This window comes from Mastomys coucha, unplaced genomic scaffold (genome assembly GCF_008632895.1).
Source record: "Mastomys coucha isolate ucsf_1 unplaced genomic scaffold, UCSF_Mcou_1 pScaffold7, whole genome shotgun sequence".
In the NCBI taxonomy this organism is placed as follows: Eukaryota; Metazoa; Chordata; class Mammalia; order Rodentia; family Muridae; genus Mastomys; species Mastomys coucha.
In genome coordinates, this window is record NW_022196913.1 from 42,856,371 (window position 1) to 42,876,561 (window position 20,191).

The 20,191-nt window shown below is 45.2% G+C and overlaps 1 protein-coding gene across 1 annotated transcript in view; it reads left to right on the top strand.

Annotated features, from left to right (window-relative positions):
• Bmp6 (bone morphogenetic protein 6) overlaps positions 1 to 20,121 on the top strand; it is a 157,812-nt gene extending 137,691 nt beyond the window's left edge. The window contains exons 3-7 of the mRNA XM_031359693.1: positions 4,840 to 4,988; positions 5,704 to 5,901; positions 17,234 to 17,310; positions 18,641 to 18,751; positions 18,842 to 20,121. Coding sequence (XP_031215553.1) covers positions 4,840 to 4,988; positions 5,704 to 5,901; positions 17,234 to 17,310; positions 18,641 to 18,751; positions 18,842 to 18,991 — 685 coding nt within the window. The 3' untranslated portion in view covers positions 18,992 to 20,121. The remainder of the gene's footprint in view (positions 1 to 4,839; positions 4,989 to 5,703; positions 5,902 to 17,233; positions 17,311 to 18,640; positions 18,752 to 18,841) is intronic.
• Positions 20,122 to 20,191: the final 70 nt, after the last annotated feature.

Consider the following 20,191-nt stretch of genomic DNA (forward strand, 5'->3'; position numbering starts at 1 on the left):
ACAAAAAAAAAAAACCCACAAACAAACAAAAACCTTCATTGTCCAGGATGATCAGTCTGAGTAAAATCACATCCTAGCCTGGAAACACGTGACCTTGCTCTGTCGTTGGTCAAGGAAATCTTGATCATCACATAAAATGGTATCTGTATGTTGGCTGAGAGTAAAACAGTCAATGAGTGCTTTACAAATTGCATCTCTCTTTGGTTTTGAGAATGTTTGTGGTGGTTTTTGTTGTGGATATGCGAGTTGAGTCTGCCATGTCAGAAAGAAAGTCCAAATAACCCAGGTGGGATGACTGTGGTTAGATGGGGGTAGGGAGTGTCTTCATTTAGCAGTATGGCAAATCTTAGCAGAGGCTACCTCATCTCAACTCGGCCAGCGTATGATTAAGAGGATCAGATGCATCCTGTTTGGTTTGGGGGACTCTTATGTTTTTGGTACTTGGGTTGGAACCCATGCTCATGTTGGGCAAGTAGTCCAACACTGAGCAAGAGAGAGGCCTAGACCTACTCAAGGGAGGCTGCACTTTACAGAGGGGATGGCAGACAAAGAAAGATGTGAGTCACTGAAGAAATGAATAAATGTGGGTCAGAGCAGACCCAGATGTGTGAGTTCCTAGATGCTTTGCAGTTGTACTTAATTCCTTTGTAAAGTTCCTTGCACTAACTTTGTAAATACATGTTTTCTTGGTCTATTTTGTTTCTTTGTAAATACATGTTTTTCTGGTCCATTTTGTTTCACTGTAACAAAATACCTGAGCCTGGTATTTTACAGAGAACAGAGATTTCTTAGTTCACAGTTCTAAAAGATGGGCAGGTCTGAGATCAGGGAGCCATAGCTGGTGAAGACCCTCTCCACTGTCATCCTGGGATGGAAAGTAAGAAAGGAAAGAGAGTACACACATGAAGAGAGAGAAGGGGAATCTCATCCTCTGATCAGGAACCTTCTCTGGTGACAAGGACACCATCCATGAGGGGGGAGCCCTTGTGATGTAATCACACCCTGAAGACCCATATCAGCACTGATGCATTGGGAATTTTGGGGGACACCTTCAGACCTTATAGGTGTATGTGACACCATCACACTGAGCACAGTGCTCTCTTGAATGAGAGGAATAGGGCAAAGTCAGGAAGGTCTTGGGGTTCCACCACAATTAGCCATTCTGCATGCACTTCTCAGGCATCCTGACCTGGTGTGTGAGGCCAGCTCAGGCCTTCTAACCCCACTGCTGCCCTCTTTTCTGTATGTAGCCAGCTCTGTCTTTAAACACACTGGGTCTTGATCTCTTACTTATTTGAGCATTTACACAGTATTTTCAGCCTGTACTGTGGACATTTTTAGACTTTGCTTTTTATAGATGGGAATGGAGGCTGTGAAGAATGAGCCTCTGGTGCACAAGCCAAGAACCACGGCAAGGAATCCCTCGTAATGGAACATTCCAGATGAGCTTCTTGACAAAGGACACTTGCATATGTGGCCATCTCTATCAATGAGTTCTGACCAAATCCTACAAACAAACCCTCTAAATCAATGGTTTTCATTTCCAATTTACCTGAATTCTTCCATTTGCCATAGCCTCTTCTGTGGGGATGCAGAAGGTGGAGTGTGGGCATCAGTGTGGAAGTCAGAAGTTAACTCAGGCATCAGTTCTTACCATCTACTTTGAGACAATATGTCTTACTTGATGCTTTTTTTACACCAGGGTGACAGTTGGAGACGAGCCTGGTCTACATAGTGAGATCCAGGTCAGCCAGAGCTATGTAGTAAAACACACACACACACACATGAGAGAGAGGGGGGAGGGGGAGACAAGGAGAAGGAGAGGGAGAGAGGGGGAGGGAGAGAGGGGGAGAGAGAGGAAGAGAGAGGGAGAGGGAGAGAGAGAGAGGGTGAGAGAGAGAGAAAGAGAGAGAGAGAGAGAGAGAAGCATCTAGTATGTCCTGTGGAACTGTGTGTATATGCATTTTTCTTAATCTCATATAGCACTGTTATATGTCTGTCTCTATGTTGTTACTTCTTGTTATTATTTGAATATGAACAACACAGTCTGGTGAGTTATGCACTTGGCCTGTAATTGGCTTTCATTTTGGGAGATCTAAGACCTAGCTATCCTTGTCCCAACTTTTCCCTCCCTCCCTTCCTCTCCCCTATTTCCTTCCCTTTGTGCCCTCCTTCCTCCTCCCTTCACCCTCTGCCTCAAAGAGACTCCCTCAACGTAAGTAACTCTCCCTCATGGCATGCGCCTACAATCAGGGTGTTCTACCTAAGCCCATGTGTCCAAGCAATTGTGGATTCACCTCTGAACCCATGAGGCCAAAGTGATCCTTTCTTTTCTACGTTGTGTCTGTCCAGCATTTTTTGTCCCAGCCATGAGAAAGGGAATTACTGCTGTCCCTTGCATGAGCTTAATGAGCAGCCATGAGCTTCATTATGGTGAGCCATGGGTACCACAGAAACAACCATGCATTCTGGGTGCCCAATATGACTGCAGTAGTTATGACAGACACTGAGTCTCCAGTGTCCACAGATGACCATGTACCTCTCAGGGTTTCGATTGCAGTGAGGAATCACCATGGCCACTTGAGGAGGGAAAGAGTGATTGGGCACCACTTCCATATCATTGAGCTTCACTGAAGGAAGTCAGGAAAGGAACTCTGCAGGTCAGGAACCTGGTGGTAGGAGCTGAGGCAGAGGCCATGGAGGAGTGCTGCTTTCTGGCTTGCTCCTCCTGGCTAGCTTAAAGAACTCAGAGCTACCAGCCCAGGGGTGGTCCCACCTAGAATGGGCTAGACTCTCCTTCATGAATTAAGAAAGTGTCCTTCAGGCTTGCCTACAATGGGATTTTATGGAGACATTTTCCCAGTTGAGCTTCTCTCCTCTGATGACTCTAATTTGTGTCAAATTGACATCAAACTAGCCAGCACAGTGGTGTAAATGTAATTTCTTCCACATTGTAATAATTAATCTTTTTCCCAGTGATTGTCCCAAATTTTACTTGCTTCCAGATCCACATTCTTGCTTGCCCCCTTCATTCATCCCTTCTCTTTCTCCCCATTCTCTTTTTTCCATCTCCATTGTAAACAATGATATTTAGTGCTGGGATTCTGGGCATTCACCGGCATGCTTAGCTCCCCATCCTTCCTTATGAACCCCACTCTTTACAAACAGAAGCATAAGCCCATTCCAACTCTGCGTGCCAGCCTTGCCACACCCACCCTGCCTCTGTCTGCATCCTATTGCACTTCCTTACATAGTAGGTTGCCTACAGCAGAACTGAAGCTCTACACATAAAAACTGACCCTCATCAGGGGCTCTGTATCTGGGTACCTACGCTCTGCCTCCTATCTTGAACTTCCTATCTTGAACTTCCCTCTGGGTCTTGGTTCTGGGGCGTGCCAGCCAGTCCTCCTAAGATGACTACATCCTCAGCTTGCATCGGCACTGGGGCTGTTTTCCCCACAGAGCTGTTTGTACTGTCTGTGTTATTTCTGGATGGGGGTCTTCTGTGACCTTGCAGTGTGGACTTCATGTCCTTCTGCATCTCAACTTCAAAGCCTTGGACTCCCAGTTCCCTCTTGCTGTTTTCCATGAACATCCCTCATCCCTCTGGGCTCGAAGTTGTTGCCCCAGTCACAGGGGGGTTAGTCTGTCCACAGGGAGCATGACACATCCACACAGGGGAGAGCTTTAAGGAGGACAAGCTCAAGTCCGCCCCTGCAGACTGCCAAGCAGCTGAGTAAACTCCCTGTCACTCTACCTACTGCTTATACTTGAAAAACGATGACAATAGAGCTCCCTTCTAACTCCAAGCTGCCTTGGAAGCAGGAAAAAGTATATTTCCCACCAAAGAAATCTCAGACTCTAAACTCAGATGCTTCACTGGCCTCAGACGATGCTATTGAATGAGGAGTGAGTTTTTCTCACTTATCACAAGTTGTCTTTGGAAATACTCTCAAAAGATAGTCTGTCATTATGGAAAGCTTTTTGAATTGAAGTTGAGCTCCTCCCTTTGTTTATTGACTAAATTTTCATACATGGTTAGCTTTCATCTTGGCTACATGATCCGGCCTCATAACCTCATGTCTGAGACTCAGTTTCCCCACTGAGCACAGGGATAACTATACTCCAGCAGTGTTGATTATCATAACAATAAGTAAAGCAAGGTAGAAGGGAGTACTTTGTAAATGTACACTATTAGAATTTGGCGCTTGTTTTAAACCAGTGGAGGTTGTATAAATTTCATGAAACCCACAAGTGTCTCCAGTGGTGGGGGTACTTTGCATATATATATAATGAAATATCTTGGGAAATGGTTGCTAAGTCTAAATGTAAAATTCATTCTTGGTTCATATATATCTTATACGCATAGCCTGATGGTATTTTCAGAGATTTGATGCAAGAGACACCTAATTTTTATATATCATGTGGATCCTGATTTAATCTAGTCTTATACCTGTCTTCTGCATTTCAGGGCTCGCTAGCCATATTTAAGCTATTAACCAATAAAAATTACCACAAATAAAGCAATGCAGTAATAAAAGTGAACTAATATTGGGACAAAGGAAATAATGTTTGCAATTTACCTTAATTCCAAGAAAGATTTGGTGTGGGAGGCAGGAGGTCTTGGTGAATTTATGGAGCCTCCTGATAGCTGACGGCCTGTGTCTTTGCTAATTATGCTGTGTTTGTATGCTCTACGGTGACATCCAGGCAGAGCAGTGGCTGGTCACACAAATGGGCATGATCTGACCTCAATGTTCTTTCTTGACAAGACACAGGAGGAGTGAGCCGTGGGATAGCTGGTGATTTCGATGTGCCATTTTTTTTTCTTTCTTGCAGAGACTCTGACCTATTTTTGTTGGACACCCGGGTGGTGTGGGCCTCAGAAGAAGGCTGGCTGGAATTTGACATCACAGCAACTAGCAATCTGTGGGTGGTGACACCGCAGCACAACATGGGACTCCAGCTGAGTGTGGTGACTCGCGATGGTGAGTCCGGGATTTGCGCCCTGCCAGCCTCTGCCACACAGTCAGTTTCCTTCATTTCCTCTGTGGCGGTTGCCGTGGGACCATCATTTGTAGCCCAGTCCTTGACGCTAGGGTGATCTTGTTTACTCTTCCCTTGTGACCATACCAAAAAGCAAAACCTTTCTCCTAGCCTGGACTTGGAAGCAGGCTCAGACCATGTCCCCCACAAGAATAACAATGGAAAGAGAGCTTCCCCAGCTGACCCAGGTGGGAAATTCCTGAGTGGAAGACAGGAGCTTGGGTGCACAGTTCAGTGACTGAGCATTTGCTTTGTATGAGGCTCTGGGTTCTACCCAGCACCAAGGAAGACGAGGAAAAGGGGGTCGTTAGGATCTGACTGTCCAGTGGTTTTGCCAAGGCCCCTTAAGGAAACCCCTCATGATCGGCTCCCTTTTCTGGTCCGGCTCCACAATTGAGAAATATAGGAAGAAAGTGTAAAATACTGATGAATAGGAGGACCAAAGACCAGAACACTCCCTGGGGTGATCCTATTCTTTGGGAAGCACATTTTGAGTCTGCCTATGTACAGGGAGCCAGCCAGAGTGGGAGGATGCGTGGAGCCTTGTTCACATTTCCCGCTCTTTACTCCTTTACGGGAAAAGCTAGAAAGAGTCACCTGGTTGTGTAGCTTTGAGACTAAGGAGTTAAGAGGGGTGGGCTTTGGTTTGCATTAAAGGACTCCACGTCAACCCCCGTGCGGCGGGCCTGGTGGGCAGAGACGGCCCTTACGACAAGCAGCCCTTCATGGTGGCCTTCTTCAAGGTGAGCGAGGTCCACGTGCGCACCACCAGGTCAGCCTCCAGTCGGCGTCGGCAGCAGAGTCGCAACCGGTCCACCCAGTCGCAGGACGTGTCCCGGGGCTCCAGTGCTTCCGGTAAGTGTGGATGGAGCCTTGGTTCCCATCAGGACAAAGGTACCTCTGGCTCCAAATGCTGGACTGCCTGTGCTCAGCAAATACGGTGGCTAGTGGGGGAGGGTTGGTCCTAAGAATGATGGCCATGTCCTAGTGATAGACACCTGTATGGGATCCCAGCATAGAGCATCCCACCGCTCAGTATAGAGCAGTGTTACCCAAAGGCTGGGGCTGTAGGCATCACATCCCAGCTCTTGGTTCAGACAAGCATCCTTCTGTCTGATGAGATTTCTACAATTCTTTTTCTTTCCCACAAAATCATGGGAACACCCCGGTTATTTTAATTTTTAGATTTATTTTATTTTATTCATGAATGTGTTGCCCCTATGTATATGTGTGTGTCATGTGCATGCCTGGTGCCCATGTATATATATGTAGCCACATGCATGCCTGATGCCCATGGAGGTCAGAAGATGTGCCAGGTCTTCTGAAGTAGTTACAGATGTTAGTGAGCCACCAGGTAGGTGCTAGGAACCAAATCCAGGTCCTCTGTGTATGGCCAGAAAGGTTTCAGATGTTTCTTTTCTTTGGATTCAGGGATACTTACAAATATACATAATAAGATTTCTTAAGGAATAAGACCTATGTCTAAAGGTAGAATTAATTTATTTTCCCTATTCATCTTACATACTTATAGCTATATATTAATTTTATACAGTATTTTTTAGTGCACTTTGGTTTGAATGGCAACTATCAACTGAGGTTTACGTTTTGGTGTGGTTCAGATTTGTGGGGGCTCAGCTTGCATGACGTGGTGTACAGTTGTGTACTATGAGCTTGTATTTCCCAGGACTCTTGGCTGGAAGTGGTAGCCGGAGCCTCTGACAGGGATTTTATTGGTTCCTTTCACTGGGAAGCTGAGGGTCTCTTGCTTCAGCTTGGTTGGACTGTTGGGAACAGATGGTTCTAGATAGATCTGTTTCCTGTGTTTCTCGTTGGCAGAATCCTCACAAAGACAGTCAATGTACATACATTAAGGTTATCCAGAGTCTCAGAGAGACCTTGGCAACCTCATCTTCAAACTTCATCTTCCCAAGTTCTCTCCCTTGCTGGCTTCAGCAAGAAGCCAGGCCTTGATGCTCACCGGACTGGCTCACACCCTGTGTCCAGCCCTGAGCATCTTGCTACCATAGGATGTGCTCTGATCATATGCTCTGATCATGTGCTCTGATCAATACCCTTCCCTATACTGGGTATTCAGATCCATCTGGGTCTGAAGGGCAAGAGAGAGGATACAGCTCAGTGTCTGAGGGTTAATTCCAACTTTCAGAAGTCCTCTCTAGAACGGGGAGGAGTAGGGAGTGGAAGATCCCGGAAGCAAGTCCATAGCTGTTAAGTGGCCCCGAGTTCGAGCGTCAGCATTCCTCACAGTGCTAGTGCTTCTGAGTCCTGGATTCCTGGCCTTACTCAACAGCCCAGAAAACAAGTGCAACGCTGACTGACTGCTGTGAGATTCTCTGCCAGAACTTTCTCTTTCTTGCAACCTTGTGGGTCTGGAGCTTCAGTTCCCCGTCTTGTATTGTGAGTGTGTGGAATACCTCATGGGTTGTTCCGATTGATGAAATGGAGCCATACAGCACACCTTTGAAGATAACTTACACCTTGGAGGAAGTAGCCGCTTAAGAGCGTGCTGCTGGGATCCCAAGGAAGTCAAATAATTTCTAGAGGCTGTGCTTAGAGGCGGCTCATTACAACTGTCATTTGGGGGGCCTGGAAAGAATGAATGCAGCTTCTCAAAGCACCCCACTTTTCTTTGGGAATCCGTGTCTCCTAAATTTCAGGCTGTGACTTACTTTAATAAGCCTCCTCTTACGTCAATAACTTGGATGTGACACTTGAGTAGCCACTACCCAGTGTGATAATGACATTTTGCTTCTCCCTGTCATGGTGTTTCTTGGAAGGCACCGCACAGCATGGGTGTCCCTGTATTTACCAGCAGAAACAGTCAGGATTGAGGCCTTAAAAAACAATAAATAAATAAAAGCTAGAAAGGATTGCCTGCTTTGGTTTATTCCCCCCGGCAGGCAGTCTGTTGAATTGAATTAATAGCCTGCATTCCCCCTGGGGCCTGATGATGATGTCAGCCAGTGGTAGACTGCATTTGGGAACTGCATTCCCCCTGGGGCCTGATGATGATGTCAGCCAGTGGTAGACTGCATTTGGGAACTGCATTCCCCCTGGGCCCTGGTGATGATATCAGCCAGTGGTAGACTGCATGATGATGATATCAGCCAGTGGTAGACTGCATTTGGGAACTGTGGCCAGTTTGGTTCCTCGGACCTCAGACTGCGGAAGCTTCGCTTGCAATGTTGATTGCTTTTTAAAATTATAATTTCACTTGATTGATTCAACACTCACCCTGCCCACCCAATATATAGACCAGTTTATTTTTAATTAAGAAAACATGTTGTCTATGATTTGGGCTTTTGCAAGGCCACCCAATTACTGTTTGCCAAGTCCCTTTCAACCTTTTCTTTCCAATCTGATGAGTTAAAATTAATTACGGATATTAAAGTGGCCGAATTCGTAATGAGGTTCAAGAGCCCCTGTTGTCTCTTGGTCTCCCCACTCCACCTCCCAGCCCACTCCTCCTTTGTCCCTTCAGTCATCCAGGGAAAAGGAATCTGTGCCCAATCCCTCTGGCCTTGCATTTTTAAAACCCCCAAGAAAGCACTGAGACGAAGCGGCTTCTCAGGCTCTCGTCTCGAAGCCTCCTCACATGCAGCCCCTCAAAGCTCTGCTTCATGCACTCGGCTTTCTTCTGTTCATGGAAGTGGACAAGCAGAGGGCCACATTTCTACCCAAGAAAACATTCTAAGGCGAGAAATGCAGCTCAGTTTGTAGAGAACCTGCTGGTATCCAGAAAGCCCTGGTTTTGATGGTATAAACTGGCAATGGTACCCCATGCCCATAATCCTAGTACTTGGGAGATAGAGAGGCAGGAGGAGCAGAAGTTCAAGGTCATCCTTGCCTACCTAGAGAGTCAGATGCCAGGACTCTTGGATACAGTTTAAAACTTTGTCTCCAAGTAAAGACATAAAACCACTAAAACCAACTAACTTGCAAACCACAGGAAAACTAAGGAAGAAAAGAAGGGAGGTTTTTTTTTTTTTTTTCAGAACTATGGCCCATGCTTAGAGAGCAGACATGCCTCTCTCTAGCTTTTCCTTCTAGGTCCCTGAAAGTGTCAGAGACTCCAGGGCCTTTGTGAGCCAATCATCCTCAGAAAAGGTACCATCTGCAGTGTGGCTTCAGCCACTACCCCTCTCTTAGTCTTTTGGGAGACTGAAGGAAGAGATGGCTATTTTTTTGTTTGTCCATTTCTTCTATAGAATACTCCCAGGTCATCGACACTTCTCCCCAAAGGGGCCCTGTCTAGAAGAAGCTCACCAGGGACATCTTTCACCTGAGTAAAGATGTTAGTATCATTTATCAAATCACCTGTCATCAGAATGAAACATGACAAGGATCTATTTTAGGAACTGAGCTGTAGATCCCTGAGACAGCCAGACCGGCCTACCACAAGCAAGTGGCCAAGAGCTCACCCACTGCCTCCTGGTCCCTGTATCCCACCCCAACCCGCTTTGACATCTGTACCTGACTTCAGGCTGAACTCTGCAGGCATGAGCACCGGACAGTGGGTTTTGGGGGCAAGTCTGTCTTCGTGATGTCTACTTCTCTACCGCTGTCCTCTCCACAGGAATGGTGGACATTGGCTGAGTTGCACTTCTCCCACAGGCTTGTACAGCCTCAGGACGTGTCTTTATTGTTTTTACACCTGTTTGACAGTGCTGGGCTAAGCTGCTCTATAAAGCCCGGGAGGGAGTCTCATGAATCTGGTGATTGTTTTCCGGCTCCAGTTCTTGCCAGTCTAGTGTGCTCCAAGCCCCTACCCTAGGTCCTCCAACTATAGTCTGAAGTGTCTGCTGGCTGCCATTTTCCTCTTTGAAAATATTTCTCTTGGCCTGCGTTGCTTTGTCTTATGGGGGCCTGTGATACTGCTTGGCCAATCCATTGTGAGGTCCACAAATGGATGACCTCGACAGACGATTTCCTTTGGCAATTCTAGGTTCTACTCCAGTTACTTTTTGGGGGATCCTGCATGACACATCTGGGGAGGAACGGGCCATTCAGGCCATTTCAAGTCAGCTCAAGAGTCTGATGCTGGGCCTGTGAGCTGGTCTATTAGATGACCATTGGAGTTGTTACTATCACTTTTTAATTTAATAATTTAATTTAATTTAATTTTGCCAGGAAGAGGGATTCCTTTTGGTAGTGCTGGTCTTTAAAACCAGGACTTTTATGCATGTTAGGCAACTTTTACCAGGTGATGTGTAATTGTAGTTGTCTCTTGTTCCTTGTGCTTATGAAATAAATAGCACAATGCCCTCAGGATTCTGAGCATCCTTGGGCATGAGTCTGTAATTGTTCTATTACTACCCAGGAATAAATTCTTATTCCATCTCTTTTCTACCTACCCAAACATACATCTCTTAAAACCTCTTGGGAAAGTGTGGGTTTCCAATAGTTCCCTGTGCTATGAACATTTGTGATCTCCGGCCTCTTATGCTTCCCACTGGGGTCCATTTGTATGCTTTGAGCACAAGAGAAGTAACCAGACCACATATCTTAGAAAACATGTCTTCAGTTTATTATAACATCTGATCTTGTGCTGTAGAGTTCAGGGACCTTCAGTCACAGATTGAGGGTCGCGTCTCACAGTATTGCTGGTACTTCGTCTCTGGTTGCAATGGACTGAGGATGCTGAAGTTGAGGAGGTCAACCTACATCATGGTTTATTAGATGTCTCAGAAGAAGCTGTGGCCTGGGTCTGGAAATGCTAACTTTTTTTTTTTTATTTTTCAAAGGAGAGAGAGATTTTGCTTTGTCATTTTGAGCTCAAGTTAAAGGTCTAGAGTCTGAGCTTGGCTTCTAGATGCCTTAGCTTAGAAAGAGCCTTGTTCAGAGTGTGTTAAATGAAACCAGTTCCTAACCTTTTATAGATACGCAGGACTGGTTGTGGGCTAGTGACTCAAAAGCTGGAATCATTTCAAAAGCTACCTTTATCATGCTTGGCTTTTACTATTAGGTTGCTTTAGGATAATAGTGGTCCGGGTATAATAGACTAGCAAGTTCCCTTTTCCTCCTCCCCAGGCCTTCCCTTGTGGGTTGGTCCAGACCAAGCATCCCCAGTCCAAAAGTCCAAAATGGAAACACTTCATCTGAAACCATCTGAGCATTTTATCAGCAGTAAAAACAAAAACAAACAAACAAACAAAAGCAAAAAACTTTCATGTTTGGGGTTTTTGTATCAAAGATGCAAGTATTCCAAAACCTGGAAAAACTCAAAATCTGAAACACTTTCAGTCTGGCCCCAAACATTTTGATTCTCAATCTTAATAAAGCAGAATAAGCAGGTATAAGATGCCCCGTGAGTCAGTGGCTACCAACCGTGGGAAGGAGTCAGGAAATCCCTCAGTCTAGGAGGTGACAGAGAGAAAGGAAGCTGTGTGAAGCTCCTGGAGTCTCAGTGTTTATGGGAAACCTTGTCTGTTTTTAAGGCACGTGGCTGAATGGAGATGAAAGTCACATATTGATTTAGTGGCGAGCATGTAACCTCAGAATCCTAGAACTGCACTGGCATGGGGCCTTCCTGCAGCCTCTCGTACTGGTTGATGATGCTGGTATAAACAAAATGTAGACAGAAAGTCAGCCCTTCTGAGGCCTGGTAAGATGTTCCTGAAACCAGAACTCTGAACCCCAGAGGGTCCCCTGCACTTAGTCTAATGTGGCAACACAAAGAGCCGGCATCTCCTACATCGCCTCATGTTGTTCAGGTGGGGCAAGTAGCAGCAAGAGACTTAGAAACCCAGAGATAAGGCCAGGGCAGCCAGGCCTCTGAAGACAGAGGTGTCACTTGAACGGCTACAGCTTTGTTGTTGCCCTTGACATTTGAAGAGAAAGGGGGAAATCGGAGTAGGTATGCCCTCTGCAAAAGAGGAAGAGGACGTAAGAGAGAGAGAGACAGAGACAGAGAGACAGAGACAGAGACAGAGAGACAGAGACAGAGAGAATGAATTAATTGTAGACAAACAGACAGACAGACAGACAGACTCACTCAGGTCATCAGGCTTGGCAGCAAGTTCCTTTACCTGCTGAGCCTTCATCACTGCCCCTGCCCTCCTGTCTTGAAGCAGAGAACCATATTGAGATGGTTGAGGGCCAGGTTTTGTTTGCCGTGTTCAGCTTTTAGCAGCCAGGTATTCTTAAAGTCGTGTTTTGACACTGGTACTAGGTGTTCATGGCAGCGTGTCCCAAAGCTGCCTAGGCATCTTGGGGACAAAGACAGACTTTGGCTCTACTTGGAGCTGTGGTGTTCCTGCCTCTCGTCCTCCCAGGCAGTACTCAGACCCGCCTGGGCAGCGTGGCACCTCCTCCTCCTGATCGTTCTGAGCTGGGGTCTGGAAGGAGCTGTGGCACCTTCTCAGTGACAGTTTATCCCCCAGATTTGTGCACAGGACACCCATGAGTCTGGCACCATGTCTGTGGACCCTGTTGCTGGCCTTGGGGCTGTAGTGGCTCTGGGTTTTTGTGGTTCTGGTTTTTCCTCTAACACTGTATCTTCTCCTTTCTCTGCCCCACTTGAACAAAGCTGTGATTTATTTTCTTTTCTCCTGTTTAAGTGAATATGTTCTTATTAAATTTTAGCTGCATACTTTTTTTTTTTTTAAAAAACCTGGCCTTTCTCAGACTCCTCTTGTAAACAGATATCAAGGGTAGTTGGGGTAAAGGAGAGAGGTTTTTTGTTTTGTTTTGTTTTGTTTTTCAGCCATCTGTCAATCTGTAAAAAGAAAACACACAAAAAAACTGGGTCAGTATCATCCCACATGGAACCCAGGGCACCCACCCCTGAGCTACAGAAACAAGTATTGCAAAGGCCATTGACCTCCACAAATATTTATCTGCTCTTTGCCAGCCCTCACCATGGGACTATAAGGAAACACAGGCTTGGCCAGCGAGTATCTGTAGGAAAGGAGACAGAAGGATTAAATTCCTGCTTTTCCTCTCTCTGGCCCCAGTCTTAATAACAAAAACGTCAATGTCTGGCCATAGAAGCAAAAGCTTCTCTTTCCAGAACATTCTCTGTGCTGAGCACGGAGGGAGTCGGAACAGGGCACGTTCGCAGACAGCTGGGGCGGTTGGGAAGTTTGAGATGAAGTCCTTGGACTGTCATCCATGGTATGTCGCAGAGAGAAAAATTTAAATCTAGGGGTGAGAAAGTTGTCCTTGTCTGTGTTCTGACAATAGTTCTCAAATACTGACCACGTGGCCTTTAGTTCAGTTCTAACATAAGCCAACTCACTAGAGCAAGGTCCTCAGCAGGATTGTCCTGCCCTATTTCAGAGACTATCCCCAAGGTGAGGTCTGCAGGCCACCCATACTTGAGCTAGCTTTTCTACAAGTTGAAGAGATTCTGTGCCCACTCTTTCATGTTCAGTAATTTTCTGCTTTCCCCCTGTATTTATGATTGGCATTTTGTTACAAACTTAAGAATAGCAAAATCAGTGATTTAGAACAAGGTGGAGTAAGGGTTAGGGTCTTGGAGTTTCTGTGTCCTCTCTAGGTGCACAGTTCTCTCCACAACATCAGAACATATACATATCTGAAAAGGTCACTGAGCCCTCATGGTCCGGGGATTTTTATTTGGTAGCTCAGTCCATTTGGTGTTGCTGTAACAAAATATCTGCGACTGAGTACTTATAAGGAAAAGCTTACTTTAGCTTATGGTTTGGAAGCTGAAAAGTTTGGCCTGCTACATGTAATAAAGACCCCTAGAAGTGTCAGTTGTAGAGAAGACAGCTTCACAGTGGATTCAATGATACATATACAAGACGGTAGACATGGGGTGGCCTTGCTTTATAGGAATCTACTGAAACAGTAACTGATCTAGTCACTAGAAAGGCATATCCCATCTTATAAGGTGGTTCCCCATTACCTCCTACAAGGCCCACTCTAGTTCCACCCTCCTAACTTAACAGAGGACCAAGTTGCCAACAAGCAAACCTTTGAGCAACATACCATATATGAGCCATAGAATACAGGATTTTGATGCTGTGTAAAATCAAATCATTGGTCACATGATTACACTCAATCTCCAGAGGTGAGGCAGGCCCAGAGCTCCAATCCTCTTACCATTCACTGCATTTTTCTGTGTAGGTGTGGGTATGTGGCAGGGTCTTATTATTGTAACAAAGACACTTCTATCAGAAACTCCAAAGTTTTCTATGCCCTCAGCTAGGAAATAGAGACAAAAAACAAAACAAAACAAAAACAAAACAAAACAAAAAAACCCAGATGATATATTTTTTGAGACAGGGTACCACTTTGTAGCCTTGGCTGATCCAGAACTCAGGATGAAGTCCAGACTAACTTTGAACTCATGGCAAGTGCTCTTGCCTTAAATTTCTCAGGTTCTAAAATACTGAGATTACAGGTGTGTACTATCATGCTTAACCAATACATTCTTTATTATTTTACACTGATGCTATCTGCCTGATCTATGAAGGAAAATTATTTAGAAATCTCTGTATTTTATATGGCCAGTGACTCTAAGATCTTGAAAGAAGTTTGGAGGAAGAACAAGCCAGAACTAGGTTGATTAGGGGCATTCCAGGTGAGACGCTAGGTAGCGGATCACATAGTTGACAAGGACAGCTGTAAGAGAGTACAGGGACACCTGAGCCTTGGAATCTTCAAGAGACTGAGGCCATGTACCCAGGTGACAGGAGAGGAACGAGAGATCAGAGGCCCCAAGGAAAGTGAGAAGGGCCTATAGCTAGGTATAAAATTTTAGATTAGTGGAGTTGTTCTTATGACATTCAATATTTGAATGAATATTTTTGTTAATTTTGCCATCCATCTACTTGATCTTCCTTTAATTTTTGTTACTTTTGAGAATTTTTTTTTTACTTAATATACTCTAATTTCACCAAATTTTGTCATCATAGGAATGTATTTATTCTGATTAGGGCTCACCATGCCTTTTTATTTAAAGACATTTATCTTTTTGAATTCTAGGAAATTCTCAGAGCCTTTAGGTCTCCAAATATCACTTTCCCCCTATCAGAGTTGAATGGAATTCCTAATAGAATTATGTTGTGTCTTTTGTTCTGTCTTCTATGTGTCTTTATAGATAGTCATAGTTTCTGATCATTTACTTATATTTGAAGAGGTTTCTTTAAATGAGTAGTCTGACTCTACTTCTCTCTTAACTTATGTCCAGTGCTTAGGTCTTTCATTCTATTACCAATTCTTACTGGATTTTTATAAAATTCTACTTGCTTGTTTCTCTTCCTTTCTCTTTCCCTTCTTCCCTTCCCTTCCTTCCTTCCATTCTTCCTTCCATTCTTTCTTCCTTCCTTTCCTTTTGCCATCCACCTATCTTTTCATATTTTCCTGCTTTTTCAATAATGTAATTTCTTTAATATTTCCTGCCTTTCCATAATTTCCTTTTCTTTTGTAGCCTTCTCTAGAGGTTACCCTGACCTGCAGCCCATTAAGTTGTATGTCCTCTTCAGTTTCTTTCATTGGAGAGTTGTTTCCAGCAGGAAAGGCTTATCTGTGCAGGGGTGGTTCAGAGTGAGAATCCTCCATGCTCTGCTCTGAACTTCCCTCCATGGTTGCTCTGAACTTCCTTCTCATGTAGACTTGAAATGGGGGAGGGAGTTCTGCAAGGTCAGGTAGGTGGACAGGGCGGTGATAGAGTGGATGTGAGTATATTTAGAACCAGTATATACTTGAACCCACATCTCTCTCCCCAGATCACTAACTTCAGTTGACATGATTTCTTTACAAAATTCTGAGTTCTGTACCCTTCCTTCTGATTTGGGGTTGGAAATTCTAAGAGGTAAAGTGTGAATGTCTAGTTCAAATACATCTGTGAGGTAACTCATTGGTTTGTATAGTTGATTGACAAAGGCAGAGATAGCATGCGTGTGATCTAGATTCTGTATCTCTTCTTAACCATATTAAAGAATCTTCCTCCAAAAACTGACTCCTTCTCCTCCTTTCCCTCTCTGTCCTCTCCTACCTAACAGTTGCATCCATCTATGTGCCCTTTAAAACCATAGCTCTGAGCCCACTGGTTCAAAACCCTTTGAAGACTTCCTTCATGTCTCTAAAAAAAATCCACATCATCGTTGTCATTCTGAGTCATTCATTTTTCCAATTGTATCTCCCAACTCTTTATGAATTCTCCAATCCATTCCAACAGAACTGTTCCCCACCCCCATTGTCCCTTCTACAAGCTTCAGGAGTATTGACCCATGGCCCCTGACCATGCTGTTCATATTCCGAGTTGTATTTGAGCTACTTGAATACATGTAGCTCACAGCCCTGTGGAGTCTCCAATTCTTGGAGGACCTAGCTATATGTGATTCATCTCTCTGCTTCCCATGTAACAGAAAAGCTGTTCTGATGGGCTGGAATGAATCAAAGTGCTCCCGTGTCTCCTGCGGAAGTTGTTAAGCCAGGCCAGTGGCTCCTGAATTGCACAGGCAGGTTCAGCAGGTTGTTTTGGGGAACTGCTGACTTTGGAATGATTGTTTTAGGACACATGTAGAGGGCTCATCCCCAGCAGTGAGGCTGAAGCCCATGAACAGGAGAGCATGGGCTCACTCATGCTTTCTTCCATTTCTGGACCTCCTGGTTGGCCCCTGATCATAACACTTCTTCAGGACATTCTTTGGGGGGGGGGGCAGAAGCTATCTCCAAAGTCCCATGCTATGTCTGGATAGTTCACATCTGCAATAGAGTGAATCCTGTCTAGTACAGCCATCTGTGAATGACTGTGTGTCATCTTTCAAGTCCAGTGGAAATCTCCGCACATCCGTCTATAAAACCTACATGAAGCAGATTACACAACACACATCTGTTGTTTATAGGTGCCCATTAAATCAACAGAGTGCCCAAAGCAGACACAAGGTAGAGCGGGTCCTAAAGCTCCGCGGCCCCTCTACCCTGTGCCCACTTTCTCTCTTATCTCATTCTTTCAAAGACTAAGGGGACTTGAACACTTAAACAACTTTTGAGACATGATTAGAAAAAATAATGATTCATTTCTCCAGTGGCTTTAAATTTAGGCAAACAACTGGGAACTCAACTGAGCTGTTGGGGGACCATGTGTGTCAACAGTTGTCCTGTGCCTCATGCATTGCCTGGCATGTATGAGAGGAAAAAAAATCTCATACACTTTTTTAAGTGAAGGAGCATCTCTTTTTATGTCTTCCAACAGGCTACGACAGCAGTGAGTTAAAAACAGCTTGCAAGAAGCATGAACTTTACGTGAGCTTCCAGGACCTGGGATGGCAGGTAAGGCTCAGGGTAAGGAGGGATCTTGATCTTTTCTCACTAATGGCTGCTGTCATCAGCTTCCTGGAGCTGTCATAGCAATCCAAGGAGCCCTCAAATGTTCAAGCTGCTGGAATTAAGACAGGAAAACCCAGCCTGCAGATAAACCCAGGGCACCCTGGCCCTTTTGTGGGTTTCCAAAGCTTTGTGACCTCTTAAGCCTAAGGACTATTTCTGTCTTACCTCATTCTTTCAAAGTCCAAGGGGGTGGGTGTATATATTTATACAATTGAATAACTTTTATTTTGAAACAGGATTTTTAAAAAATGTGATGAATTTCTCCAGTAGCTTTAAATTGACTCTGCCCCTGCATGGAAGAACATGTTTGGCCCATACACCAAGTCCAGCTAGATGTGATGAGAACTGGGAGATAGTTTCTCTGTATGTAGGTGGCATGACTTTGACAGGAACATAATGGGATCCTGCAGAGGATTCTTTGGGTCCAAGTCCACACAACAGATCCTGACTTCCAATGTTTTAACAGACCATGTTTCAGCTGTATGTGTTCAGTAGATCTAGTGCTCTGAGTCTCAAAATTGAGTCTTTTTCTGGGCTTCAGTCTCCTCTCCACATTGGTGGCAGCAGAAGCTGCAGCTCCTCATCAGCCCCACAGTGCACTGTGCTAAGCTAGGATGCTCGGTATGTTAGGTGTACTGTGGGCACTTTCAACTGGCATTTTATTGAGGTATAACCAAGGAGCATTTATACTTCAAGCCATTCACCCACTCTCTTAGTTAGGGTTTTACTGCTGTGAACAGACACCGTGACCAAGGCAAGTCTTATAAAGGACAACATTTAATTGGGGCTGGCTGACAGGTTCAGAGGTTCAGTCCAGTATCATCAGAACATGGCAGTGTCCAAGCAGGCATGGTGTAGCAGGAGCTGAGAGTTCTGCACCTTCATCTGAAGGCTGCTAGCAGAATACTGGCTTCCAGGCAGCTAGGATGAGGTTCTTAAAGCCCACACTCACAGTGACACACCTACTCCAACAAGGCCACACCTTCTAATTGTGCCACTCCCTGAGCCAAGCATATACAAACCATCGCACCCACTCAATTCCAGACCTAACAGGTTCATAGCAGCTAAGAGCCCATAAAACAGACTGGAGACTCTAGGGTCTGACCAACAGACTCAAGCTTCACTTGAATGTGAACTTGGGCAGTTTCCCAAACTCCCTGCATGCCCCCATATTGTACACCATGAACAGTGCCATCTCTTGGGGCCACTGAGAGTGCAGATGGTTTAGGGTTGCCTGGTGATCCTTCACTGCTTCCTTTTGCTTTGTCTCAAGGACTGGATCATTGCGCCCAAAGGCTATGCTGCCAACTACTGTGATGGAGAGTGTTCCTTCCCACTCAACGCACACATGAATGCCACCAACCACGCCATTGTGCAGACCTTGGTGAGTGCTCCGGCTTGGCTGTAGATGGGATCAAGCCTAAATCCAGTGTCATTTCTAACAGTGCCCTCCCACGCTTCTATTCTGGAACAGGTTCACCTTATGAATCCCGAGTACGTCCCCAAACCATGCTGCGCACCAACTAAACTGAATGCCATCTCAGTTCTTTACTTCGACGATAACTCCAATGTCATCTTGAAAAAATACAGGAATATGGTCGTGAGAGCTTGTGGTTGCCATTAAGTTGAAGCCAGTGGCAGGGGACGAGGTGTGTGTGTGTGTGTGTGTGTGTGTGTGTGTGTGTGTGTGTGTGTGTGGTGTGTGGTGTGTCTGCCTTGGATTCCTAATGACATCTGCCTTAAAACACATGAAGCAGCACAGTGAAGCAGGATGGTGACACTCAGAGGCATCTCCTGCTGGTGGCCTTAGCCTGAGGAGGCTTTTATGAGGACCTTGTTGATGACTTTCCCAGTTCTCGTAACTGAACAGTTGCTGGTCTGTAGGAAGCTAGAATGCTTGCAGTACAGGCCTGGGAACTGCAGAATCGTAATGTTCTCCTCCCCCCAGTCCCGCCCAGACTAGTGTTAGCTTTTAGAGCTAGCTGTTTGTGGTATAAGTAGAGAGGAAACTTGAATAGTAAATATCCCTGGGTTGAAAGACCAGGTGGCTCTATAGCACCTATTCCAGGGAGGTTTTGCAGATAGCCGAGTGGAGGGGAGGAGAGGGCTCTGTCAGGTTCCATTCCCAGCAAGGGCAGCTCCCACAGGGCCTGCAGCCTGGCCATCAGTGAGCTTTGTGGGGGTGCCTTCTTGTCTACTGTTGTAGTTACCTGTTTTATGTCAACTCTTGGTGGTGTGAAAATGTACTAATCTCGGTCAAAACAAGCTGTAGCATGTCCACACCATCCTCCTCCCTTCCTCACAGAATTCTTGACTAGAACCCAAAGAAGATGGACTGTACTTTGTGGTAGAGCCACGAAGCATCTGCAGTAGCCTTCATTTAAACCACAGAACAGCAGAATGTGTGATTCTGCATCTCTTGGGCAGACTGGCTGGACAAGCTCATTAGCATCAGGAACACTGGCTCCAACATCAGCTCTCTCTCTCTAACTCTGCTCTTTGCCTTTTCCCTGCATTAGCATTCCATGGCTCAGGGCTAGAGTCTAAAGCAGAAACCCACAGGGGGAAGGGCCCTGCCTCTAAGCATGGGTTTGTCAAGGTGAGCATGCCGTGTGTGTAAACTCAAAACCACCATTTCCTCTTGTAGAAAGACTCAGACTGAATCTTAGAATATTTTTTAAATGTCTTTTTCACAATCATGTACCGGGAAGCCAATTTCATACTAAACTGATTAAATAATACATTTACAATCTGTAACTGTTTGTACTTACAGCCTTCTTTGTAAATAGAAACTATAATTTATTGTCTATTTTATATCCATTTT